Source organism: Vicugna pacos, chromosome 6 (assembly GCF_048564905.1).
Source record: "Vicugna pacos chromosome 6, VicPac4, whole genome shotgun sequence".
In the NCBI taxonomy this organism is placed as follows: domain Eukaryota; kingdom Metazoa; phylum Chordata; class Mammalia; order Artiodactyla; family Camelidae; genus Vicugna; species Vicugna pacos.
In genome coordinates this window covers 13,076,906-13,104,230 of record NC_132992.1, presented here as the reverse complement: position 1 = coordinate 13,104,230, position 27,325 = coordinate 13,076,906, and the positions used below count along the sequence as shown (strand labels likewise).

Sequence of the window (27,325 nt, the reverse complement as noted above, 5' to 3'; positions counted from 1 at the left end):
TTCAGGGGGGTACTCTCACTCTTATGTTCTCCTACTGGGTGGAATGACAAATCCTCTTAGGGTGAAGTTGCAGTCCTGAAATGCAAAATCTCCAGATTAGTTTGTTTCACAGGTCGTATGCAGCAGAATACTCTGACATGTTGTTATTAAATACATTCTTGTGTAGAACAATATTAGAACATTAGCACATGCCTTATTACAATACCTGTTTTCACTGATAGGAAATTGTGAGTAGCATTTTGGATAGTTTTCTTTACTTTACATCTTAATACCATATTGCAATTATATGCCTGAGCCATTGATTGAATTTTTAAGTTTTAATACACCAAGAATTGAATAAGGCTGAAAATACCTAGGCACAAGAGGGGGAAATGCTGTAACTAAAAAGGACTTTTGTATTTGAATTTTAAATGATAATCACTCAAATGTCAATATGAACATTTCCAAGCCAGTTCTGTGTAGTTCCTGATACACTTGTAATACTTCCATGTTTTGCTTGATATGGGCAAGTTAATGCCAGGTGCAGAGATGGAACATGAAGTCCGTTATAAAGGTGACCACCTGGTTCCTTTTTTTTTTTTTTTTTTTTAAAGGCGCTCACAATCTGCAGAAGAGGCAGTAAAAGAAGGCAGGCTTTAAAATTTATGACATTAATTCAACCTTGGAACCCAGCTGAGAACAGGAGTAGCACTGGCTTTCCAGGGGCACTGCTGCTTCCTTACAGAATGAAAATACAGCCATTGGTTTAAAGGGAATTAATGTGCTATACAGCACTTAAGGGAAGTAGAATCTTCTCTCAGGATTTTACATTAAGTAGCATTATTCTCATTACTCTGGCGTGGGTTTGCTGTCCACTTTTATGGAAACATGAGAATAGATTAGATCAACTCTTAAGGTCTCCTTATTTTCATTCTAGGATTACATAGAAAGAGCAGAAGCATCCTTTGAAGTGAAACTTCCCATTAGAAGACTTTGAGCTTGAGAGGATAGAAATTTTAATCCTTTATGCTAAAAGTTACTGAAAACTGTTATGAGCAAAGACAAGAGAATGATGGTATCTGTGACTTGAATACCACACAAGGTAAAGCAGGAAAAATACTTAAGAGAAAATTTCAAGTGTGTAACAGATACAAGGATGATCTGGTTTTTATTCTGTGTAGAAATGACTTTTCTTTTTGGTTCTGAAGCAAATTTTTAGAGTTAATGATTTGACAAGTTTCTTTGTTATTTCAACAAAAAGTATTTTACTAAATCCTTTTATTTAAACTCTCAAACAATTTAGGTCAAGGAAAAATTATGTGCTGTAACAGTCATAGTATTGTGGTAGGTTTGTTTTTAAGTCTCAGTTTATTCCAAGTTCCCTTAAATTGTTTTCCCTTAGCTTACAGATTTAACCCCAAAGCTAGATGAGAATTATCAGTGATCAAAGGAAGGGACTTGTCCTTTAAACTGTAACTTGCTGTTTTCTCTCCATTTCTATTACTTTGGCTGAAAGATAGGGGCTGTAGATTGAAAAGAGGTAAACATACACAGTCACTCGAATCTCTCTTCATTGATTAATTTAGTAATTTACAAGAGGAGGCGTGTACTGTGGGGGATACTACAGATCCAAACAGTCCTTAAGACAGAGGCACTCGCCAAACTCAAAGGAGGACGCATCCTGTGTGGCAGTTCCATCTTGAGATGGTTTGCTTTCATGCATTGAGCTGGGAGGAGTTCTGATTGATGGAGTTACATCCAGAACCTGGAACGTGGGTGCAAGCTTTCAGTTCCTTTCTCTCCAGTGGAGTTACTGTACTTCCCACCTGCCTCAGGGGATACCCTACCCACCTTCTCTGCCTTCTGCATCCCTTGCATTAACAGATGTTTCCTACTTAGGATTAAACATGTTTTCATCTCTGGCTGTCTCAGCCTCCAACTAATGCTTTACAAAGCTGGAAGCTTAAAATAGCGACTTCTCTGCCGGCAGAGGTAAATTTTTTACAAACTGTTTTCTGTGCTTAATAATCAGCAGAATAATCCACACCTCACAAAATTTATGTGGATGTACTTCTTGAAAGAGGTGGAATCATTATGAAATAGTGTTGGTTGTAAGTTGCAGGGGTGAGGATAGGGATATTATGGTTGACTATTCACCCTCCCCGTGGAAAACCTGAGACAGATGGTGGCAGTTCATTCCCCATCAAAGTCACTGTGCTTGGTGGCTACACTATCTTCCTTACACACTAGCAGGGAAGAAAAGGGGTATTTGAAACTTCATCTCCAAGTGTGGTTACAGATCCTTGTGTTGAAAGTAGAAATGTTAAGAGATAATTCCTAACTTAGAAAATTCTACAGAAGACAGAAGAATAGTTTTCCAAGATTTTATACCGGAAAGCATAGAGAAAAATACTGTTTTGTTTGCTAGGTTGAATGAGGTCTGAATAAAAAATCGACTTCTGTGTCTTCAGTGTATAGCCTGGGAGGTGAGAGAGCTTTCCATGTTTTGAAGACTTTTGGTGAATATATTATAGGAATTAAAAAATGCATTTTGTGGTAGGTGGTTTCAAGATGACTAAAAGAGGTTTCCATTCATTAGGAAAAACATAATTGAATGTTATTTGAACATTATAGCTCTAACCATATTACATCTTTTTGTGAAAATTAATGATTATTAGTTTTCCACACCATTAAGCAAAGCTTGGAGTAAAGATCAAAGTTGGTTTTTGTGCATTTGCTCCCTCATGAGCTTTGGTGCCTAATATAATTATCCCCCTTTTTAGTGATTTCCTTGAAGAGAACTGATGAGCCTCATACAAGCAAGAAACCTGAAGTCCTGCAACTTTAGATGAGAGTAGAGAGTTGCTTTCCAAAAGCTCACAGGCCTTTGTACTTTCTTTAATGCACAAGGCTTATCTACGGGGTTATCACTAGGTTCTGTGAATCCAAAAGTTAATACCACTACAGTTGGCCATGACTCTTGGTCTCCCAGCTGTTGGACCAGGGCATGAGGCACACTCCCAAATTTGAGGGAGTACGTGGTACCTCTCTTTCTTCCCTGGATTTATACCAAACTTGCTCTGTGGGCCAGTTAGATAGAATTATTCTTTCACGTCTGACTTGACCTTGGAGGAGCATCCTGTCTAGTAGGTAGTATGCTGAGATGGGCATAGAAACCAAAGGTTTGAACCGATCTTCCTTAACAGCCTTCCATTGTGCCCCAAATCCTATAGACATCAAATCAGTTCAGCATAGAATTATATGACCTTGGTGTAGAAAGTGACTTTAACTTTACTTTGTATTTTCTTATTTTAAAAAATGTCTAAACCCATTTTCATCTACGTTTTAAAAAGTACTGTTTTTGTAAAACATGTCTCATTTGGAACCACTATTACAAAGCAGGTAACACCAGAAATGGCGCACTTGAATCAGAGTTGGTGTGTGCAGGTCCTAGCGGCCAGGGCCCCTACTCACCCCCTGAAGCCTCTCGGAACCATAGGTCCTCTAGGAACACAACTTGAAAACTACTAGGAAATATGATCTCTATAAGCCTTTTGGTTCTGAGATAATGGTTTTAAAAAGTAATTACTGTTTCCGTGTTATTGGCTCTTCACCCCTGAGTAACTGATGTTTCCCTGTCCCCAAAAGATGCATGATTTCAGCAAATGGGGAGCCAAAGCATAATTAAGGGTGAGCAGGGGACAGTCATGGGAGGCACAGAAGGGTGATAGGTTTGCTGCTGAATAGTGAGATGTAAGAGGAGGCGTTGCTCTTCCTTAAAGGTTATTTGGCTCTCGAGTCTCATTCCCTTCCTTCCCTAAGGACAATCACTATAAAAAATTTCGTGTGTATCCTTCCAGGCTATGTTGTCATGAGTTTACTTTACTATCCTTAAATACTATAGAAGTAGAGCTTTGTGATTTAGACAATTTAATACAAATGGTGGCCATACTAGATAATTCTACAACTTGCTTTTTTTAACTCAATGTTATGTTCTTGAAAACTATTAACATTGATGCCTATTGGTTTAATTCATTTATTTTTAGTGTATTTTATCATATGCATATATATATAATTTATTCATTCCCTATTAATAGGCATGCATACTGTATCATAATAATCTTTTCTATTACAAATAATGTAATAAACATCATTCTATGTGTATTCTGGGATGTATGAGCAAGAGTTTCTTGATGTCACATACCTAAAATTGGAATTATAGGGCAAAAGGGTAAGGAAATGTCAGCCTTACTGAGGTTTTGTTCTGCAGAGTGATCATGTACATCTTTACTGCCAACAGCACCTCATGAAAGTGTCCATCCATAACATGGTAGTCTCAGATTTTTTTTTTGTCACATCAGTGTTTGTGAAAAAAAAATAGATCACTGCAATATTAATCCGTACAGTCCTTATAGCTGAAGACTTTGAGCATCTTTTCCTATGTTTATTGTCATTTCAGATTTCCTTTTAATGAATTGCATGTTGAAATGCATTTTCTGTTTTTCTACTGAGTTGTTTTCCTTCAAGGTTTTATTGTAGATGCTAAGCTGATCATCTGTGTATTGCAGATACCTTCCCCAAATCTTTTGTGCTGTTTTTGTTGTTATCTTACTTCTGATGTGACAGTGGTGACAGATTTATCATTCTTACCCTTTATGATTTATACTTTCTGTGTCTTATCTAACACTTTTTCTCATGCAAATATATAGAACATACAATCTATTTAGGTTTCAGTCCTCTGAAAGTGTGTTCATGTGCAGGTTTTGAGAAATGAATCTAATTTTTAAATTGAAGTATAGTTGATTTAAAATATTAGTTTCAGTTGTACAGCAGTGACTCAGTATTTATATATACATATATACCATATCTTCCCTTTTTAAAGTACAATTTTATATTCTATTTTTAAAATTTATAAAAATGTCCTTTAAAATGTCAGTGTTAGATTGCCAACTATCTTTTCTTGGAAAATATGATTTTTCTTTTTTTAAATTGAAGCATAGTTAATTTACAATATTATGTTTCAGGTGTGCAGCATAATGATCCAGTATTTTTGCAAATTATACTTCATCATAGGTTATTACAAGATAATGGCTGTAATTCCCTGTGCTGTGCAGTATATCCTTGTTATCTGTTTATATATAGTAGTTCTATCTCTTAATCTTTATCTTGCTTATCTGTTTTATATATAGTAGTTTTATCTCTTCATCCCTACCCCTAATTTTGTCCTTCCCCCTTCCCTTTCCAGTTGGATAACCTCAAATTTGTTTATTTCTGAATCTGTTTCTCTTTTGCTATATACGTTCATTTGTAACTTTCTTAGATTCTACATAAAGTGATGTATAATATTTGTCTTTTTTTGACTTACTTCACTCAGCATAATATTGTCTAGGTCCATACATGTTGCTGCAAATGGCAGATTTCCATTATTTTTTATGGCTGGGTAGTATTCCATCTCCTTTATCCTTTCGTCTGTTGATGGGCACTTGGGTTGCTTCCATGTCTTGGCTATTGTAGATAATGCTCTATGAATGTTGGAGTGCATGTATCTTTTTGAATTATGTTTTCATTTTGTTCTGGATATATGCCCAGGAGTGGAATTGCTGGATCATATGGTAGTTCCATTTTTAGTTTCTTAAGGAAACTCCATACTGTTTTGCATGATGGCTATACTAATTTACATTCTGATCAACAGTGTTCAAGGGTTTCCTTTCTCCACACCTTCTCCAGCATTATTCATGGACTTTTTGATTATAGCTATCCTGACAGATATGAGGCCTCATTGTTGTTTTGATTTGCATTTCTCTAATTATTAGCAACATTGAGCATCTTTTCAGGTGTCTGTTAGTCATCTGTGTGTCTTCTTTGGAGGGATATCTATTTACGTCTTCTGCCCATTTTTTGATTGGGTTGTTTATTTTTTTGATACTAAGATGTATAAGATGTTTCTGAATTTTAGATGTTAACTCCTTGTCAGTCACATCATTTACAAATATTTTCTTCCATTCTGTGGATTATTTTTGTTTTGTTGATGGTTTCCTTTGCTTTGAATTAAGCTTCTAAGTTTAATTAGATCCCACTTTACAGTTTTTGCCTTTATTTCTTTTGCCTTAGGAGATAGATCCAAAAAATATTGCTACGATTTATGTCAGTGTTCTGCCTGTGTTCTCTTTTAGGAGTTTTATGGTTTCAAATCTTAAGTTAAGATTTTTAATCCACTTTGATTTTATTTTTGTATTTGACGTAAGGAAATGTTCTAATATCATTCTTTTACATGTAGCTGTACAGTTTTCCCAGCATCGCTTAATGAAGATGTCTTCTCTCCATTGTATGTTCTTGACTCCTTTGTCATAGATTAATTGACCATGGGTGTGTGGGTTTATTTCTGGCTTCTCTGTTCTATTCCATCAACCTAGGTGTCTGTTTTTGTGTCCGTACCATGCTGTTTATATTGGTATCTTTGTGGTACAGTCTAAAGTTAGGAAGTGTGATTCCTCTCTGTGGAAAATCAGTTGTGCCAGCTTTATTAATCCCTCACGGTTTTGTACTGCTGTTGCTTTTATCTAAGTCCTCATGTATATGTGTGTGTTTGTGTATTTAGGGGCTCTCTGATTCCAGTGGTTTTTAAATATGTTGTTACAATACCACACGGTACCAATTTTCATAGCTTTTAATTACTCTTCATATCTGATGGGGCAGTGGTGTTTTTTACTCCTTTGCATAGTGTTATTTTGGCTACTCTTGCACTGCTATTTTTTACATAAATTTTAGATGAGTTTTATAGAAATCTATGAAAACATCTGATTGTGTTGTTAATCCCAAATGCACTGCCTTTACACATGAATTTTAGGAGACTTTGTCTTTAGATACTGAGTTTTCTTATCCATAAAATTATATGGTTGTCTACTTATTCATGTCTTCTTTCTCTTTCAAAATGTTTTTATAATTTTCTTCGTAAAGACCTTGTTTTGTTTTTTTCTTATGGACATATTATCCTTACACTATTGTAGATAAGATTTTTTTGAGATACGTTTTCCTGGTTGGTTCTCATTAAAATTAGGCATAGTATTTGTTGATTTTATATGAAGTGACCAAATGAATATTCTTATTAGTTTAATAGTTTTTCTTTAGATTCTTTTGGATTTTTATGTAGCTAGTAATATTGTCAATAACTAAAGAAATTTTTTTTTTCTTTCATTAGCTACGTCTTTGCAATGCTGTGTTAAATTGTAGAAATGATACCAGGCATATGTATGTGACAGCTGACCTAAAGTTTCATCATTTATTTATGGTGTGCTATGTTTTTAATAGACACATTTTATCAAGGTAAAGGAATTACTAGAGAGTCTTAGTTTAAGATGGTTTTGCTTTTTGACTTTTTTAGGGGTTTTTTTGTAATTAATGAATGGTTAATTTTATTAAACAGCTTATTGTATACAATGAGATTTTTTTCTTCACCATGTTAACATAGTGAATTGTACTGATGGGCTTTTTAAATCAACTTCACTGAGTTATAAAGTCTGTCTATAACATATATCCATTTTAGGTGTGAGGTTTGATTTGTTTTGACTGTTATTACACTTATGTAACCCATTTCACAATTAAGATAGAGAAAATGTCCAGCAACACAGAAAGTTTCCTCAGGCACCTTTGCACTCAGTTCCCCAGCTTGCTACACTAGGCAACTGCTGATTTGATTGTAGTTACTGTAAATTAGTCCCGCTTGGTCTTGAACTAGAGAGGAAAGGAATGGTACAGTGTACATGTTTGTATGACTGGCTTCTTTGACTCAGCATGATATTGTGATCCATCTGCATGCTTATATGTGACAGCAATGTACCACTTGCTTTATGGTTGTTGCAAAGTTTGTTTACATGTTCTTCTGTTGATTGGTATTTGTTTCTAGTGGGTAGCTATTAAAGCTGCTGTGAATTTTTGTGTTTAAGTCTTCATGTGGACATATGTTGTCATTTTTCTTTCTAGTAGCAGAATTCTTGGGTTATATGGTATATATTGGTTATATGTATGTATATATGTGTATATTGTGTGTATACATGTACACATATACACGTATGCACGTCTATGTTGTATACACGTACATTGTATGTTGCATATATGTATGTTGCATATATATGTATATTGGGTTATATGGTATATGTTGGATTATATGGTTTATATATATATGATGTACATGTGAGTGTATGTTTAAATTTTTTAGAAGTACCGATCTTTTCCAGTGTGATTGTGGCATTTTACATTCACACCTGCAGTGTGAGCAAATTTGAGTTGCTTCACATACTTAGCAACACTTGTTACTGTCAGTCTTTTTAGTCATTCTACTGGATTTTCATAGTTTCTCCTTATGGTTTTAAATTTTATTTCCCCAGTGACTAATGATGATCATCTTTTTGTCTGCTTTTTGATCATATAATTTCTTTTGTGAAGTATCTTCAAACATTTAGTCTAATTTTAAATTTGATTATCTTAATGTAGTGTTTTAGATACAAAATCATTAATATATGTATATATTATATATACCTACATATGTACATGTATATACATACGTATGTAAATGATTTTCATATATATCATTCCTCAATCTATAGCTTCTCCCTTAATTTTTGTGGAATAGAACTTACAAATTTTGGACTGCAGCTCATTTCTTTTTCATTTAACACTTTTTTTTTTTTAGATTGCTTAACTTAAAAAATACAGATTCACAGGATATTGAAGAGCTGATATAGAGGTCACATCTATCCTTCATTAAGTTTCCCCCCAAAGTTGCATCCTACATAGAGTACAGTATCAAAACCAGGAATTTGGCATTGGTACAATGTGTATGTGTTGGTCATCTTACGACATTTGTAATTTGTGTAACCACAACTGAATCAAGACATAGAACTGTTCCATCAGTAAAAAGATTTCGCCCTCATGCTATCCCTTTATAGTTGCTCTAATCCATTTCCCTTCTCCTAACCATGTACAACCTCTGGCAACAACTAATCTGTTTTCCATCTATTTTATTCTGTCATTTCAAGAATGTTGTGTAAATGGATAATATAACAGCTGACATATGGATACTAGTGTTTTTTTCACTTAGCATGGTGCCCTTAGTCTATTTAAGTTGTGTGTCAGTAGTTTAAGTGCTGAGTAGTACTACATGGCATGGATGTACAGCAGTTTTAATTGTTCACCTATTGAGGGATATTTTGGTTCTTTTCAGATTTGGGCTATTAATACAAAGCTGTTAGGAGCAGTCATTTGTAAGTTTTTGTGTGGACATGTTTCATTTCTCTAGGATAAATGCCCAGGAGCACAATTGCTGGTTGAAGTATATATTTAGTTTTATAAGAAACTGCCAAACTGTTTTCCAGAGTCACAATTTTATTTTAGATTCCCACTGACAATGTATTAAAGACCTAGTTTCACTGCACCCTCTCCAGCACTTGATATTGTCACTGTTCTGTTTGTTTGTTTTGGCTGTTCTGATAAGAATGCGTAGATATTTTACCATGGCTTTAATTTGCATTCCCTAAATACCTAGTAATATTGATAGTCTTTTTATGTGTGTGTGTGGTTTGTTTTGGGGTTTTTTTTTTTGGTCATTGTCCTCTTCAGTGAAATGTTTGTCTACATCTTTTCCCCACTTCCTAATTGTGTTTGTGGTTTTCATAGAGTTTATGGGGTTTTTTTGTTGTTGTTTTGGTCTTTTTTACTGTTGAGTTTTGAGAGTTCTGTATGTATTTCAGGTACTAATTCTTTGTTGGGTGTGTGGTCTGCAGATGTGTTCTTCCAGTTCATAGCTTGTCTTTACATCCTTCTAACAGGGTCTTTTCAAGAGCAAAGTTTTAAATTTTTATCAAATTAGTGTTGGCTTTTTGTTTGTTTGTATCATACTTTTCATGTCATGGTTAAGAACTATTCACTGAGCCCCATGCCTTGAATATTTTCTCCTGTGTTAATTAAGATATTTATAATTCTATATTTACATTTAAATATGATTCGTTTTGAGGTAATGTTTGCATATTATGTGAGATTTGGGTTGAGGATGGTGGTTTTTCATATGAATAGCCAATTCCTTAAGCTCCAGTTGGTGAAAAGTCTATCCTCCATTGAATTGTTTTTGCATCATTCTCAAAAAAATCGTTTGGGTTTATTGCTGGGTTCTGTGTTCTGTTTCATTGGTTAAAGCTTTATTCTATTCACTGATAAGAGTCTTGGTTACTGTAACTATAAAGTCTTGAAATAGGGTATAGTAATTCTTCTTTGCTTTTTTGTCTTTGTTATAGCTATTCTAGTTTCTTTGCCTTCCGTATACTTCTCAGAGAAATATTGTGGCTTCAAAAGAAATCTTGCTAGGATTTTGTTAAGAATTGAACTAAATATTTGGAAATATACAGGTTGTTGGAGCTCCTCATTACAGCATGGCAAGGGTGGAAGTCAGCGTGGCTCTTAGTCTTGGCTGACAGCAGTGGGAAAGGGGGCTGTAGCTTCTTCTGTGCTGTTCAGCTAGGATGGGTTAACTATGGTCTAAACGTTCTGTCTTGCTGCCTGTCTCTTTCTTGGCTCTTGTGATTAAGAGAGGAGGCTTTTCTTGTCTTTACCATTGACATTTCTGGGGTGCTGGCTTCTCCAGTATTCAGTTTGCAATATTTGAGGCAAAAAGAAAACCCAGGGAGCTCATCACTATGTTCTACTTTGAGTCCCAAGTCTCTAGCGTGTATACCTTCTCTCCAACTTTCACAACTTTTTATGTATATTTATTTTATATATAATGTCCATTCTTTAATTGTATTTAGTGAGAGTAATAGGGAAGGTCAATCTTTCCTTTTTTTCCTGCAGACCGAAGTCCAATTGATTTTTGTATTATTACAATACTGTTTTATCTCAGAGATAAACACAACTTGGATAAATGCATACCCCCATCACACTGCTATACTGAATGTAAAAAAATATTTACGATTTTACTTATGAGCTCATGTATGACATTTGTATATAATATCAGTATGTACTGTTCTTTTCTTATTTCAGTGTTAAGCTCTATACCAACCTTAGAAAATTAGTTGGGTACATTTCCTTCTGTTTCCATTCTATGTATTCTATATGACTGTAGAAATCCATCCTATTTATATAGGTAGATTTGTATTACACTGGTTTTATACAGACTTGCCAAGAATGTCTACATCTGACAAACACCCACTCCAAAATCGTCACCCCACAAGTTCATTCTAAACCCAGTGTCCTTCCTGGCTGTGGAGTTAAATTTCTTCTGTGCTCCCGTGTCAAATCTTTTGTAATTTTCCTGTATCCTCATCATATTGTGTTGTCATCATGAGTCAGTTTTTCAGGTTTCCCCCAGAACAAAGAAGTGTGAGATATGAATTAACATGCATTAATCTTTCACTTAGCGTCCTCCCTCTTATATCCAGAATTATGATTAAAATGTGAGCCATGCCAAAGTGTTTCCTTTGCCTTGGCAGCATGTAATGAATATCAGTAACTCACAAGACATTTGAAAGCATTCAATAAAAGAGCAGATCAAGTGCTTTACAGAATATCCAGCACATAGTTGGTACTGTGGAAAAAACTGCCAGTCAGCAATCCTCTGATGGCATTACAGGGTTTTCTCTGAACTTTTTTCATCTCCCATCTCAATACTCTTGGGCGTACCATACATTTTGGAAAAGTCATGTATATTTTGATATGATGGTAGATAAAACATATTTCCAAAACAGATAGTGAACATTTTTATCCCCAGTGGAAGATTGATACTATCTTTGAAGAATTTTTTTTTGGCTGTGATACTTTTTTTTTTTTTTAATCAAATTACAGTCAGTTACAATGTGTCAACTTCTGGTGGACAGCACACTGTCCCAGTCATGCATATACATACATATATTTTCATACTTTTTTCATTAAAGGTTATTACAAGATATTGATCATATTTCCCTGTGCTATACAGCAGAAACTTTTTAAAATCTATTTTTATATGTAGTTGCAATCATCTGTAAATCTCAAATTCCCAAATTTATCCCTTCCTACCCCCTTTCCCTGGTAACCGTAAGATTGTCTACCATGTCTGCCAGTCTGTTTGTAGATGAGTTCATAGTGTCCTTTTATTTAGGATTCCACATATGAGTAATATCATATGGTATTTTTCTTTCTCTTTCACTTCACTTAAAATGGTGATCTCTAGGTCCATCCATGTTGCTGCAAATGGCATTGTTTTATTATTTTTATGGCTTAGTAGTATTCCATTGTAGAAATACACCACAACTTTATCCAGTCATCTGTCAGTGGACATTTAGGTTGATTCCATGTTTTGGCTGTTGTATATAGTGCTTCTATGAGCATTGGGGTGAATATGTCTTTTCAAATTAGAGTTCCCTTCAGGTACGTACTCAGGAGTTGGGATTGCTAGAGCATATAGTAGGTCTATTTTTAGTTTTTTGAGGACTCTCCATATTGTTTTTCATAATGTCTACACCAAGCTACATTGCCCACAGCAGTGTAGGAGGGTTCCCTTCTCTCCACATCCTTTCCAGCATTTATCATTCATGGACTTTTCAATGATGGCCATTCTGACTGGTGTGAGGAGATACCTCATTGTAGTTTTGATTTGCATTTCTCTGATAATGAGTGATATTGAGTATTTTTTCATGTGCCTATTGGCCATTTGTATGTCTTCATTGGAGAATTGTGTGTTTAGGTCCTGTGCTCGTTTTTGGATTGGGTTGATTTTTTTTTTGTTATTAAGTTGTATGAGCTGCTTATATATTCTGGAAATTAAGCCTTTGTCAGTCACATCATTTGCAAGTATTTTCTCCCATTCCATAGGTTCTCATTTTGTTTCGCTTATGGTTTCCTTTGCTGTGCAAAAGCTTATACATTTAATTAGGTCCCATTTGTTTATTTTTGCTCTTATTTCTATTGCCTGGGTAGAATGCCCTAGGAGAACATTGCTAAGATTGATGTCAGAGAATGTTTTGCCTAAGTTTTCTTCTGGGAGATTTATCATGTCTTGTCTTATATTTAAGTCTTTAAGCCATTTTGAGTTTATTTTTGTGTATGGAGTGAGGGAGTGTTCTAACTTCATTGATTTACATGCAGCTGTCCAGTTTTCCCAACACTACTTGCTGAAGAGACTGTCTTTTCTCCATTGTATGTTCTTGCCTCCTTTGTCAAAGATTAATTGACCATAGATCTGTGGATTTATTTCTGGGCTCTCTGTGTTCCATCGATCCATGTGTCTGTTTTTATGCCAATACCACGCTGTTTTGATTACTGTAGCTCTGTAGTATTTTCTGAAGTCTGGGAGGGTTATGCCTCCAGCTTCATTCTTTTTCTTCAATATTGCTTTGGCAATTCTGGGTCTTTTATGATTTCATATAAATTTTAGGATTGTTCTAGTTCTGTGAAAAGTGTCCTGGGTAATTTGATGAGGATCACATTAAATCTGTAAATTACCTTGAGCAGTATGGCCATTTTAATGATATTGATTCTTCAAATCCAAGAGCATGGGATATCTTTCCCTTTCTTTAAGTCATCTTTAATTTCCTTAATCATTGTTTTGTAGTTCTCTGTATCATTGAAGAATTATAGAGCAAAGAAATTTATGTAAATTCCTAAGGTAGATATGACTCTAGAACTCAGCATCTTTACAAACTTAGAGGTCTCCTCTATCCAAACTTCCTCAAAAAATGTAGTGTTCTAGGGATAAAATTCCAAGAGAGGAGAAAATTAAAAATTGTTGTATCTTAGAAAACTGTTAAATGATCATAACTATTTCATGTAGGCATTATATATTACGTATTTTTTTGTGGTAACCAGTGAGTTAATATACTTTGTTACAGTGAAAATTTATTATACATACAGAAACAAAATGATAGTTAGGAGCCTCAGATACATGCTAGTCAAGCCTCATTTCACTTGCAGGAAGGAAAATTGAGGGCAACAGAGGTCACATATTGCTTAAACCACCTTCAGATTTCCTTCTCAGAGATGTTCACACAAGACCCTCTGATGGGCTTAAACTTACATTGAATGCGTTCCTATAAGCTAAAGATTTTGTTGTCTAAGGTTCCTGTGCATCATAGTTGAATAGAATAGTGATGTTCACCTGGTAAATAATGTTCAAAAATCAGCTGTTACTCTGATAGAGTCACTGGAACTTGACTTTAATCCCATTTAGAGAGAAGGTTTCACTCTGAAGTTGATGGAAGTACTGTGGCTCTATATGAAAGATACTGTCACTAAACTGCAAAATACCCTTGCTATGCGATGATAGGACTTCTGAGACAAGGAATGTTAGGAGCAGCGTTACGGAGAGTATCCAGCTTGTAATTGCAGAGGTCTAACCACAGTTCAACTGAGCAAAACAATTACATGTAGAATAAAAGGCAGTTCATTGAGGAATAAAGTCATTGTGAGAGTGTGTATGTATTGTTCACATGTATGGTACAGATGTATGCACATTTACATGTGTAATATACATATGTACACCATAAACGTTCCCTTTATATGGTTTTTAAGTCCAGTTATTTTAATGTTAACAAATTACAACCTCTGGGTCATAGAACATACTTTTCAATCCGTACTACTTGTATACTTACTTGGCCAGGTATATTTTTCCAATTTTTTATTGTAAATAATGAAACAGTACAGATCTTCACACATGAAATTTTTCCTCTTTTTTAGTATTTAAAATTAGTTTGTGAGGGCTAATGTAACAAAGCACCACAAACTGAGTGACTGAGAACCACAGAAATTGTCACATTTCTGGAGGCTAGAAGTGTGAGGTCGAGGAGTGTGGACAGGGCAGTGCTCCCTCTGACGGCTCTGTCTGTCCAGGTCTCTCTCCTGCCTACAAGTAGGTAGCTCCTTGGCTTCGGAGTGTAACTCTAATCTTTACATTTTCTTCTTGTATGTGTATGTGTCCTCAAACTTCTTTTTATAAGGACATCAGTCATACTGGATTGGGAATCACCCTACTCTGGTGCAACCTCATCTTAATTATATCTACAAAAACTCTATTTCCAAACAAGGCTGCATTCTGAGGAACTGTGGGTTAGAACCTCCACATATGGATTTGGGGGGACACAGTTGAGTCCATAACAAAAATAATTTCATTAGCATTAACTTCTAAAAAAGGAATCCCCCCCTCAGAACAAAGGCTATTGCTAGATAGCACTTGAAGTTTTCTTGAAAATTAAAGTTTTCACCATCATCAGCTATATAACAGTGTCTGATTCATGACATCCTCAAAATCCTCGATAATTATTTTTTATATCATTAAAATTAATATCATTGTTCTAATACTTGCTAATTTTATAATCATGATTAGGCATAGTTTTAATAAATTGGACCATTTTCCATGCTTATTTACCATTGTTATATTCTGATTTGTGAATTATCTAGTCACATTATTGACTATTTATTTGGGTATTAGTGTCATTTTTATAGACATGCAAGAGTTCTTTATACACTGAGCATATTAATAAACATGTTTTCAGCAAACATATTTTTATTTTTCTATACAAAAGTACTAACAACAAATTTATCAAACATTTCTTTTTGTTATCTTTTGTTTCTACGTTTGAGCATATCTTATTCCATGAGGTTAACAAATAGTCCTTTCTATTTTTACTTTTTCTTTAGTTATTTTATATTTAATTATCTTATACACTTGGAACCTCATGGGAAATGTATGAGATACAAATGAAGATTCCAAATACTTAACCTATGTTCTAAACATTAGTTATTGACTGGTGTTTCTCTTTTTCTTTTATAACAATATGTTCTTCTTTACCATTGAGTTCTTAAGTATCAGGGTATATGACTTAGCTATGTTTCATTGATCTTTTAATCTGTTATTTTGCTAGGACTATAATGTTTTCACTAGCATAGACTTTTAATATTTGTGTAGCTTCTTCTCACAAATCTTTTAAAAAATCTTAGATGTTTTCACTTGTTTATTAATCTGTTTATACTTGAACTTAGGATAATGAGAAAATAGGATAATTTCAAGTTACAACACCTTTTCATTAGGATTTTAACTGTTACATGTATATAAATCTGTTAAAAATATTCATCTTCCCTACTCAGAAATATGAAAGAACAGTTTTCTTTATACAGATTTTAAAATAATTCCATAGAGTGGTATGGTTTATGTAAGGTTGTTAATTCAGTGCTCAGCAAACATTTTTTTGGTGGTTTACTCTATGTCAGGAATGTAATAGAAGTTAACAAAGAGATTAAAAAATGAACTATCATCAAGGTGCTTGTCTGGAAGGGATTGCAGATAAGGAAACTGAAAGGTTGATTAGCCAAGAGGAATACACAGTGTACAGAGCTCACGTACAAAGACCAGTAATCCCTGAAAAACGACCATTTTCAGGAGAGTGTGTTATGCTTTAACTGAGTTTTGGAGGCTGTCAGGCAGTTAGGTAGTGAAGAAGAGAACTTGTTTTAGGTGAAGGAAACTGAAGATGCGAAGGCACACATCTCAAAGAGCATGGTGTGGAAACGAAATGGCGAGAATTTAATTGTGGCCAAAGTGTAGGATGTGAATGAGGACTCGTGAACCATGAACTTGTAGTTAGACACAGATCTCGTTTTCTCAAGGGGGCATTGAGTAACATTGGTGGGTTTTAAAAAAGGAAAGTGACGTGACCATATTTATATTTTAGAAAGGTTTCAAAGGGGAGAATATAGCATAAGGACAAGAATGGAGTCCAAATGAACAGAAAGCGTTCATTGATAATTAGTAAAAATATGTATTCAGTGAACAAATGAGCGCTGAATGAATCAATAAATGAAAAGGTAAAATGTATTACCAGATTTAGCAGCTGAAAAATAATAACTTTGGTAAGATGACCTTTATTCAGTGGGATGGTTGACAGAAGCCAGTTAGAATGGGAGATGATGTCAAAGTACTGGATATTTGAAGTCAGAACTAGTGGCATTGTTTTCTAAACTAGTTATTTCTTGTTAGTAGGAAATACCTTGTTGTTACTCTGTTTACGTATTGGTTATATATTCACTTTGCTGCCTATTTTATTAATCCTGATAGTTTTCTAGGAGTTTGGTTTGCTTTGTTTTCTGGGTATAATACTGCAGTTCCTAAAAACATACAATAACTTTGTATTACACCTTTCAGCCTTTGTTGTTTGTTTATGTTTTGTGTTTTAGTATATTGGTCATAATTTTGAGAAAGAAGTCAAAATATAGTAGTGGACTTCTTTTAATAACAGGGATACCCTAGTATTTTATACTTAAGTTGATGATTCTGAAAGATGCTTTTAGCATATTAAGCTTAAGATTATTCCAATCTTATTTTAAATAGGTCAAAAATTTATTTAGAAGGTTTGAAATTTTATCATATGACATGTGTGTTTCTTTTAAAATGCAGATACTTTTTTTTCTGACCAGTTGATATGTCATGTTAAATTAGTCTATAATTTTGTATCATGCCTGTGAAAAAATCTTTATGGATATTATACATTATTCTTCTGAATTTTATTTTTTGTATTTTATGCAGTATTTAAAAATATTTATGAGCATAAATAAGATTGGCTTTATTCCTTTATGTTGTGCTTTACCCTGTTTTATATTCAAAGATAGAACCCTGGGATACTGTAAAACATTTAAAATAGTAAACAACAATATTTAGTTATGGTAGTTCATGAATTATTGAGTCAGGAGAACAAATAGGTTTCAGACTATTGATAAAGGACATCATTAAGTAACATGACTGGTTAAATCCTTATCTCTCTGGGGCTCATCTGTAGAAATGAGAGGTTTGGACCACATGAACTCTAAGGTCACTCCAGTTCTAGCTTTTTCCTAACTGGTATTCACAGAGAAGTCTCTCCAGCTTTATGCTAATAAACAGTAGTACTTCGTAGCGTAGGAATGGACCATGCTGTGATGACCCTGGCAGATGTGGACTTGAGTTTCAAAAAGAAACAAACAATTTGTTAGTCCATTGTTGAGCTACTTGATACTTGAGCCCATGAACAGTTGAAAACTAAGAAATCTTGACCTTGTGGTTTATCTTAAATTGTACTGGAGAGCTGTGGACCAGCCACCCCTCACTGGCTTGTTCAGCTTGCCTGAAACTGGATCTAAAGGGCTGCAGATGGGGGATCCGAAGCCCTGGATTTGTGTCCCACTTCCGTCACTTTTTGGCTTTGTGATTTTTAAGTCTTTTAACCCCATCAGGCATCAGTTTTGTTATTTGCAAGATGAAATATATTTAATTAATCCTTTAGTCCCCAAGTTCTAAGATATGAGAAGCCATAAATAATCTTTAATAAAAATATCTTTATTATATATAGTCATCTGAGGTTTACCTTCACATATATTGATCTCAGCTGATCCTCTCTACAATGTTTGGAGGCAAAAAGCAAAAGTATTTAGTGACCTTATTTCAAAGTTAGGGCTAGACTCCAGCCTCCAGAGAATTTGGTAGTTTGCCCAATGTGCTTTTAGTAAGTGGCAGAGCCCCAGCTGGAGCCTAGGAATTCTGGTTCTTCAACTGTTCTTTTCTTGATATGACATGCTTGTCTTTCATTATCCCATAATCGTCCTTGTACACTTTTCAAGCATCCTGGTACATTTTCCAGCTCTTTAAATTGTGAGGACCAACTATCCTTTTTTCCTTGGGGGTCAGCTTTGAAATGCTGTTCATTGAGGATTTTAAACAATGTAACACTAACACTTTTTTTTCATGTGTATGTTTAAATGATTTCTTGAAAAGTACTCCATCTAACATTTATCCCTTCTTTTCCTGATTCTTTTTCAGATAGCAGTTCTGTGGATGAAAAGGTTTTAAATCATACTTTTTCTTCCTCCCCCCCGAGGGATCTTGTCTTTTGTACATGTTTGTTTGTGACATATTAGACCTGTTTTGGTTCTTCTGTTTTAGCTGTGAAATGTGCATGTTATCCCAGCTTTCCATTCTTTGGTTGTCCTTTAAGTGTGCCCCGATATGTTGCATCCACCAGGAGGTTACACCTTGCCAGCTTCGCTTCCTTGAGCTTATACTTGCCAACCTAGGGGTCTGCTACGGTCAAACTCACATCTGTTCTTCAGTCTGGCTAATCATGATCTCCCTGACTGATTCATGATCTTCACTGCACATACCAAGTTTTAAGGGCAAATAGTATTTGGAATATATTTCCCTCTACTCTGCCAGTGCTTTGGTTGAAATGCTGACGGCTAATTTCAAAACCTCCACTCACAAAACCAGTCGCTTTGACTTGGAGCTGACCCTGCTTAGCATCTGTCATACTAGGTGTTACGTGTCTAGTGCAGTTGACCGTGTTCCAGATTCATGTGTACACAGCTCTGGTGTGCTAAAAGCCTCTTTGTTTTGTTCTGTTTTTTTCTCCATCTTCATTTAAGGCTCGAATAGTAAGTGGCAATGATTTGGATGCTTCCAAATTCTCCGCACTACAGGCGTTTGGTGGGTAAGTACATTCATAATCTTCCTACTTCATTTCATTCATCAGTGGTACTTGCCTATGCTCTCAGCATACATATTTTGAGCACAGAATGTTGCATGACTCTGTAATTAGCTTGCCTCATTGTTGCTTTTTTTCACAGTGAAGTAGCTTTTGTAGTGCTTTTTTAAAAAGTAATGTACAGATTCACGTATATTTATGTTTAATTACGTGTACGTGTATATATATAAGAAAACTGAAATCATTTAACCAGAATGGACTTTATCATTCCATATTAAAATACAAACATATAATTTTATATTAGTGAGTTCACATTAATATAATGAATACTGTGTTTTGATCTGCTTGTTGGTACTTAATGATATGTATGTGCATGAACATCTTTCTGTGTCAGTAAGTCATTGAACGTAAATCTTCACTGTTATTTTCTACAGTTGCATTTGATCGGTGTATAAAACTCTTTAAAATTTAGTCCCAAAATAATGTATTGATTATATTTTCAATGTGAAATATTCAAACGAGATGATCTCCTTTAATGCCTGTAGTGATACGTTGGTATCTGTTTGGTATGCATGTGGATAGGCCTTTTGTGTGCTTGGGTACATATGTCAGTTCATATAGAAGTAGTTTTGTGTATCTTTGTGCATTTAACATAATATCAGGCCATTCTATACATAAATAAGCACTAATTTAATGCTGACTTTATAGCAGATACTGCTAAAATTGTTTCATATGTAGTGACTCATTTGATTCTCACAGTGGCCCTATGAGGTAAGTACTGTTCTGATTTCTGTTATACAAATGAGGAAAGTGATGTATAAAGCAGTTAAAAAAATTTCTTCATACAGCTAATAGGTAACAATTAGTATTCAAACACAGAGTTCCAGAGTCTGTGCTCTTAATTACTATGCTCTGTTTCATCTGCAACTTAAAGGTTCCTTTTTGTTTTATTTTATCTTTTTCCCATTTGACAACATACCTTGGAAAACTTCCCACTTCGATATTTATGAATGATGCAAATATTTCAAGACATTTATGTATAATATTTGTTAATTCTTGTATTAATGAATTTTCCATAATGTTTCTAAGTGCCATTACTCAAAATACTATAGCAAACATAAAATGGAGTTTTGCACAGGATTGATAGTTTTTAAAGTGTTGAAATTTGAACACATTTGTGTACAATATAAATAGAAATTTCGATACCTGTTTTAGCGTTCTTAGGGCAAAGAAGGTCTCACAGTTACGTTTTATATTCTCATCCTTTTAAAATGAATCTTCTTAAGTTACATCCACATGCTACTTTAAACATAGGAAAAATTTTAGATTTCAAATTTAAAGTTCCTGGAAAATAACATTTTTTTTTGCGATTTTTCAAATAAGTAATCAAGACGTTATTGGTTAAATCTATAAACTCTTCAATGTCCTTTAACTACATGAAAAATTACAATTGTATTATAATGTCACAGTAATTTAAATGTTACCAAGGCATGTGGCAAAAACTCACTACGGATTATCTATAGAAAATTCAGTAATAAATGGATCACTCTCTCCACACTACACATACTGTCTATCTTTAAGTTTACTAAAAAAAAAGTGATATTACACAACTAATAAAATGGTTATCTTAGAAAATAATTAAGTTGAATGCCAATGTCATTTTGAAACAAATTTTGTATGTCCTGATCTTAGAGACTCATCTAAGTTTATGATCTTGTTTTCTGCAACTCCTGCCTTTCTGTGGCATCTATCACTTGATAAAAACGTGCTTCTCTGATGTCTGAATATGGAGTTTTATCTTTGTCAGAGCAACAGAGTTAACCTACCTCCATGTTTTTGTGAAGTGCATACTGTGTCAGTGTTTAGGTAAAGCAGGTGATCTTGGCATTTCGCATAGATCCTTTCCATATTATTTTTCCAGAAACTGTCTGTTTCAAGGACTTCCCAAGGGATGCTGGAATTATGATGGTATAGAAAAGGGGTGATAATTTTCAGTCATCAAGAGAATCTGTTATAGTCTGAAGGCAGGTGGTTCTTGAAGAACCTGAAGGGTACATTTAAATGCAAGCTTTCAATCACAACCTCTTTCAGAAATATTTTCTCCTTATTTTACTATCCCTATAAATTTGAAATGTATATTTTAGGAAAGTGAAATATTGCTGTAATTCTCAATAGTACAATTTCTATTGTCCTGGAACACTGAGACTGGAGCAGACTTTCAAAATAGGGAGCCATTGCTGCCTCCTGACAAGGTTATGGCATCCTTCACTCATCCACCTTCAGCATCCCTCATCAGTTCGAACCCAACCACATCCATCCTCCCCTCTTCCTTCTCAAGTGTCAGTAGAAGTCCGATCTATACACACTGAAATCTGATAATGGAGTTAACCGCTGATTTCTGCTCATCTCTCTATACATTTCCTGTAAGTGTTGCTGGAAAAGACATGCCAGACTTTATTTTTCCTGTCACAGTAAAATTGGAGACTAGGTCTGGAAAAGGAATTAGGAAAGGGAGAGAGAAAAGATGTACAGAAAAAGAGAAGGCTGGAAAGACACTTGTTGCAGTGAAATCACTACATTTAACATTTTGCATCTTCGTGGTTTTGTAAGTTTGTAAGAGCTGTCATACGTGTAAGCTAAGAGTCCTACCAGGAGCACACACCAAGGTACAGCGCTTTTGTGGGGGAACCATCTCAGAGAAAGTGGAGAGACAGACAACAGGAGTAGGCGAGTAACACCTTGGACCATAACTGGGTCCAAAACCTGGGAAAAGAGATGGGGAAGGAGGCAGGAGGAGGCACGAGAAGCTTTGAACTGACAGCGGCGAGAATGCAGTAAAGTGTCTGTCAGACAGACCAGTGAGGGGTCCAGAGAAAAGGCTGCCTATTGGAGGAGTCACACACTGAACGTAAGTGACCAGCTCTGTTATCCCACCAACTTCAGTCATTGGCCGGCAGCACCTTGGGAAGAGAGTGGCCCAGAGGGAGTGCTGAAGTTGATTCTGGAGGTGCGGTAACTGAAAGTTGTCATCCAACTACTCTTAGAAGATGTTCTCTGAGGGATATCTGAGTGATACCTGCCCGTGGCTACCCAGCATCTGATAATTTGATGTCATTTGAATGTCAGTTTGATGACACTGCTTTAATAAATGATAGCTCAAGAAGTCACGTGAGTACCTTCTCCAAATAGAAATCACTTGTTAAGTGAGAATGCCTCTCCTTCAGTGCTTTTTTTTTAACATTTTTTATTGATTTATAATCATTTTACAATGTTGTGTCAAATTCCAGTGTTCAGCACAATTTTTCAGTCATTCATGAACATATACAATTGTCACATTTTTTTCTCTGTGAGTTATCATAACATTTTGTGTATATTTCCCTGTGCTATACAGTGTAATCTTGTTTATCTATTCTACAATTTTTAAATCCCAGTCTATCCCTTCCCACCCTCCACCCCCCTGGTAACCACAAGTCTGTATTCTCTGTCTGTGAGTCTATTTCTGTTCTGTATTTACGCTTTGTTTTTGTTTGTTTGTTTTTGTTTTTTAGATTCCACATATGAGCGATCTCATATGGTATTTTTCTTTCTCTTTCTGGCTTACTTCACTTAGCATGACATTCTCCAGGAGCATCCATGTTGCTGCAAATGGCATTATGTTGTCGGCTTTTATGGCTGAGTAGTATTCCATTGTATAAATATACCACCTCTTCTTTATCCAGTCACCTGTTGATGGACATTTAGGCTGTTTCCATGTTTTGGCTATTGTAAATAGTGCTGCTATGAACATTGGGGTGCAGGTGTCATCCTGAAGTAGAGTTCCTTCTGGATACAAGCCCAGGAGTGGGATTCCTAGGTCATATGGTAAGTCTATTCCTAGTCTTTTGAGGAATCTCCACACTGTTTTCCACAGTGGCTGCACCAAACTGCATTCCCACCAGCAGTGTAGGAGGGTTCCCCTTTCTCCACAGCCTCTCCAGCGTTTGTCATTTGTGGATTTTTGAATGACGGCCATTCTGACTGGTGTGAGGTGATACCTCATTGTAGTTTTGATTTGCATTTCTCTGATAATTAGTGATATTGAGCATTTTTTCATGTGCCTTTTGATCATTTGTATGTCTTCCTTGGAGAATTGCTTGTTTAGGTCTTCTGCCCATTTTTGGATTGGGTTGTTTATTTTTTTCTTATTGAGTCGTATGAGCTGCTTATGTATTCTGGAGATCAAGCCTTTGTCGGTTTCACTTGCAAAAATTTTCTCCCTCTCCTTCAGTGCTTTGATTGCATTGACTTAAGTTCTTATTTCCCTGGATATTTGTAGTCAGTTTTATTAGTTACATGATAAGGAGCACTTAAAGACCTCTCTACTTTTTTTTTTCCTTGTCTAGAGGTAACAGTCTTGTCTGCTTCAAAATTCAGCAAAGCCTTAATGAAAGTGATGGGGATATGGGAAAGACAGGCTACAAGAGGAAGTGGTCACCTCTCTTGTTCCCTTTCTTTAGTCATCCAAAGTCTCTGCAGGGTGGTTCTCATGGAACTAAGTTCCTTGAGCCTATGTTAGGAAAGATTGATCTTCTGTCTATGGTTTTGAGCTAGGCTCTAGCTGCTTCCCTCAACCCCAGGAAACCATTGAGTGCTTTCCAACCACTATTAGGATTAGTGAACCTTGTTAGGAAAAAGGTGATGTTGAGCGACGTCAGAAAAAAAGTAAGAGAAAAATAGAGAAATATCATTGAAGGGCAGGACACAGAGATTGACAAACAGAAAAAGAAAGCTTCTGTTTTGACCTCATATTCAAATAGGTAAAATTGCCCCAAAAATACATGAAGTGCCAAGATTTCCAAGGTGGTTCAGTTACTGTCATGAAGAAATAACTTCGTGAGTGCGAGCAAGCCAATTATTACCCAGAGTTCTGAACAGTTACTTTGTTTGTAAAATGATCTTGATTTAAATCATAGTTTTTGTTTTTGTTATACCTGACGTGAGTTAGGTTGTACAATATATGGATATAGCAGGCTTAATATATACTCCAGATACTTGTCATAGTTCTGACATTGCTTTTGTATTTGTCTGTGGAGTTTAGGATGTTGCATTCTGTCCGCACACCGTCTTCCCCACTAGTAGTTTTGACCTCCATGTTTTGCCAGGGCATGAGACCAGTCACTTAACATGGAAGCTAAGGTTGTTCTTACTCTGCAGGGGCTCTGGACTCCTCTTTTCTTGTAGCAGCAGTCTTTTCTCTGGTATCTGAGGTCTTTGTTTCTTTTTTTTTTTTTCCTCCCCTATCTAGCCTAAAAGTCAAATTCTTCTCTATCTCCTCAAGTAACTCCCTTACTTCTAAAGGAAAGGGTCAGAAATTCTCCTAAACCTAGACAATGACTGTTACCCATTGCTATAAACCCGTCCCTTCCCTGTGTCAGTGGTTCATCCTACATAAACATACCTGCATGCTCTGAACCAAGATTGCCAAGTACTAAGAAAATGGCAGCCCATGTAATAAATAGCTTGTTTTGCTCGCAGTGCCAGGTCACTTTTGGGGGGAAAATGGTAAGCCTTTTTCTTTGGCTTTTTGATCAGCTGTTTTATGGAAAAGTTCCTCCCACCCCCGGGGGGGGATTTGGTAGAGAAGGCCTTCACTATAGGTTTAGGGACAAGGGAGTTAGGATTAGGGATTGTTAATTATTTTAAGGGTTATCAGATGCAAACAGGACCTACTTTCACAATTTATAATTGCACAGCTGTTCAATCCAAATGCCCACAATTTTTTACTTACTTTTATTCAGATTGCCATCAGTCTAGTTTTAGCCCTCAATACCTTTTAGCTAGGCAATTGCTAGCTTATCTGCTAACTGATCTTCCTTCAATTTATTCTTCCACACTGAGTCCAGTCTCTACACAGCTAAGATTAGTCTCCTGAAAGCACAGTCCTTTTCTGACTTAAACGTGTGTAATGGCTCCTCATTTCTGTAATGTAAACTGTGCATCTTCCTACGTGGATTTGAATATTCTTAATTTCTGTTTCTCTTTACAGTGGGGAAGTATTACCTCGCTTTTCTGTGTTCTTATTTATTTGTGTCATTCCTATGACATGTATTAATTTCTTAAATTACATAAACTTAACAAGATTCATATCCTTGCTGACCTGATTTTAAATTCTTTAAAGGCATAGAATTGGTCTATTTTACTTAGGTTTCCTTTTGTAAAGCTTCTGATAGTGTGTTGCCCATATTAGGAGCTCATTTGTAAATTAATTTTGTTTTAGAATTGGCAATCTCTTAGGTCAGTTAATCAGAATTACTTCTTAGGAGATTCAAATTCACCATATTTTAAGAAAATACTATTCCTGAAACACTTGTGGATTCAGGACGGGACACGTGAGAAGTACTGACTTATAAAAGCAGCTTAACACACCCTTCAAACTCAGTGTTACTAAGCCCTTATAGGAAAAAAATAATCAGAATTTTTCTCATGTGAGATGTAACTCTAGTTGCTTAGGAGGCCACTTTACTTTTAATTGTGAACCCCCTTTTCTCTACTTTGGAGAAACTAGAAAGTTGTATTTAAATTTTATAAAAATATTCTGCAATTATGCTAAGATAAATTTTATCCCTTCATTCTTCTGTGTGAAAACCTGAGCACATTAGAATACTCTAGATTTAAATTCACACTGTATTAAAGATTTTCTTTAATGAACTCTTATGAAAACTTTCTAAAGGAGAACTCTTGTGATTAATAATAGAATGACCTTTTTCACCTTGTTCTTTATAAAAGTAATAAAGGGAGTCATCTTACTTAATCCATTATAGGATGAAGAGAACCTACCATCTATTAGCCTGCGTCATACGTAACAATGCCAGCGGGTAGTCACATCAGCTAGAAAAGAATCTCCTGTGGGTCTAGGGGAGCCCCAACCCCACCGTAGACTCTGGATTACGCTCTGCTAGTGCTCAGTGCTCTCTGCCTGCAGTCCTCCTGCCAAGCGGGTACATGATAGTCTGTATACTGAAATTTGGCCTAGACATGGAACCTCTTAATTAGGAAAATTGACATCAATAAGGCCACAGACTTTATAAAACCCATGTATCAAAAACTGCTTGCTAAGCCATTAGCTTCCTGTGGCCAAAAAAAGAAAAAAGAAAAAGACCAATCTATCTAATTTTGGCCTACCACCAACAGTTAGTTTCCTAGTTCACAGTCAACTGAAAATGCTTCCTTAGACTCTTGTAAATTACTCAGGAAACACTTGATATTTCTATTTAGAAAATTTCGGTCATTGGAGTACATTTTGATCTGAGCCACAAAGACGAGCCACCAGGCTGACTCCTTCAATGTATGGACCTATGAAACTCCAGGATTACCACCATGGACCCCATTAGTGGGAAATAAACTTTGGCATAGTGTCAGGGGAAGAATGATCAGGTACTAACTATAATCTAAGCCAGGCTTACAAACTCTAGTTTTCCTGGAGTGGGATTACAAATCATTTCTTTTAAGCGTAGTTTTTCCTACATAGACATTGCCAAAGAACTCATAGAAGACATTCAGAAGATTAAATTATCCTGAGCTTCCCAGAGGGAAAAACATGGATCACTGGCGAAATGATGAGTTGGCAGACTTCCTCAGCATGAGGAGAAATTTCCAACAGTAGGAGCTACCTTTGTAAAAACTAAATTCTCCTTTTCTAGAAATAGTTAAATACCTTTGGTGATTGCTTGTTAGAAAGGTTGCAAAGGAAATTTAAATGTCAGATGGGTTGATTCTTTAAAGCCTCTTCCAATCTTCAGAATCTTTTACATCCTGTTCTAATATTCTATCCTATCCTAATGTAATCACTTTATCAGATAGGTGTTGTGTAGTAAACCACCCTAAAATGGAGAAGCGTAAACAAT

The 27,325-nt window shown here is 35.5% G+C and overlaps 1 protein-coding gene across 2 annotated transcripts in view; it reads left to right on the top strand.

Moving 5' to 3' along the window:
• The window catches only part of UNC13C (unc-13 homolog C), a 471,320-nt gene that overhangs the window by 84,722 nt on the left and 359,273 nt on the right, over window positions 1-27,325 (top strand). Inside the window, exons 2-3 of one of the 2 annotated variants that reach the window (XM_031672763.2) lie at window positions 18,782-18,804; window positions 19,384-19,448. In XM_031672763.2, the coding sequence (XP_031528623.1) occupies window positions 18,782-18,804; window positions 19,384-19,448 (88 nt within the window). The remainder of the gene's footprint in view (window positions 1-18,781; window positions 18,805-19,383; window positions 19,449-27,325) is intronic. The other variant, XM_072962394.1, reaches the window with a different exon arrangement.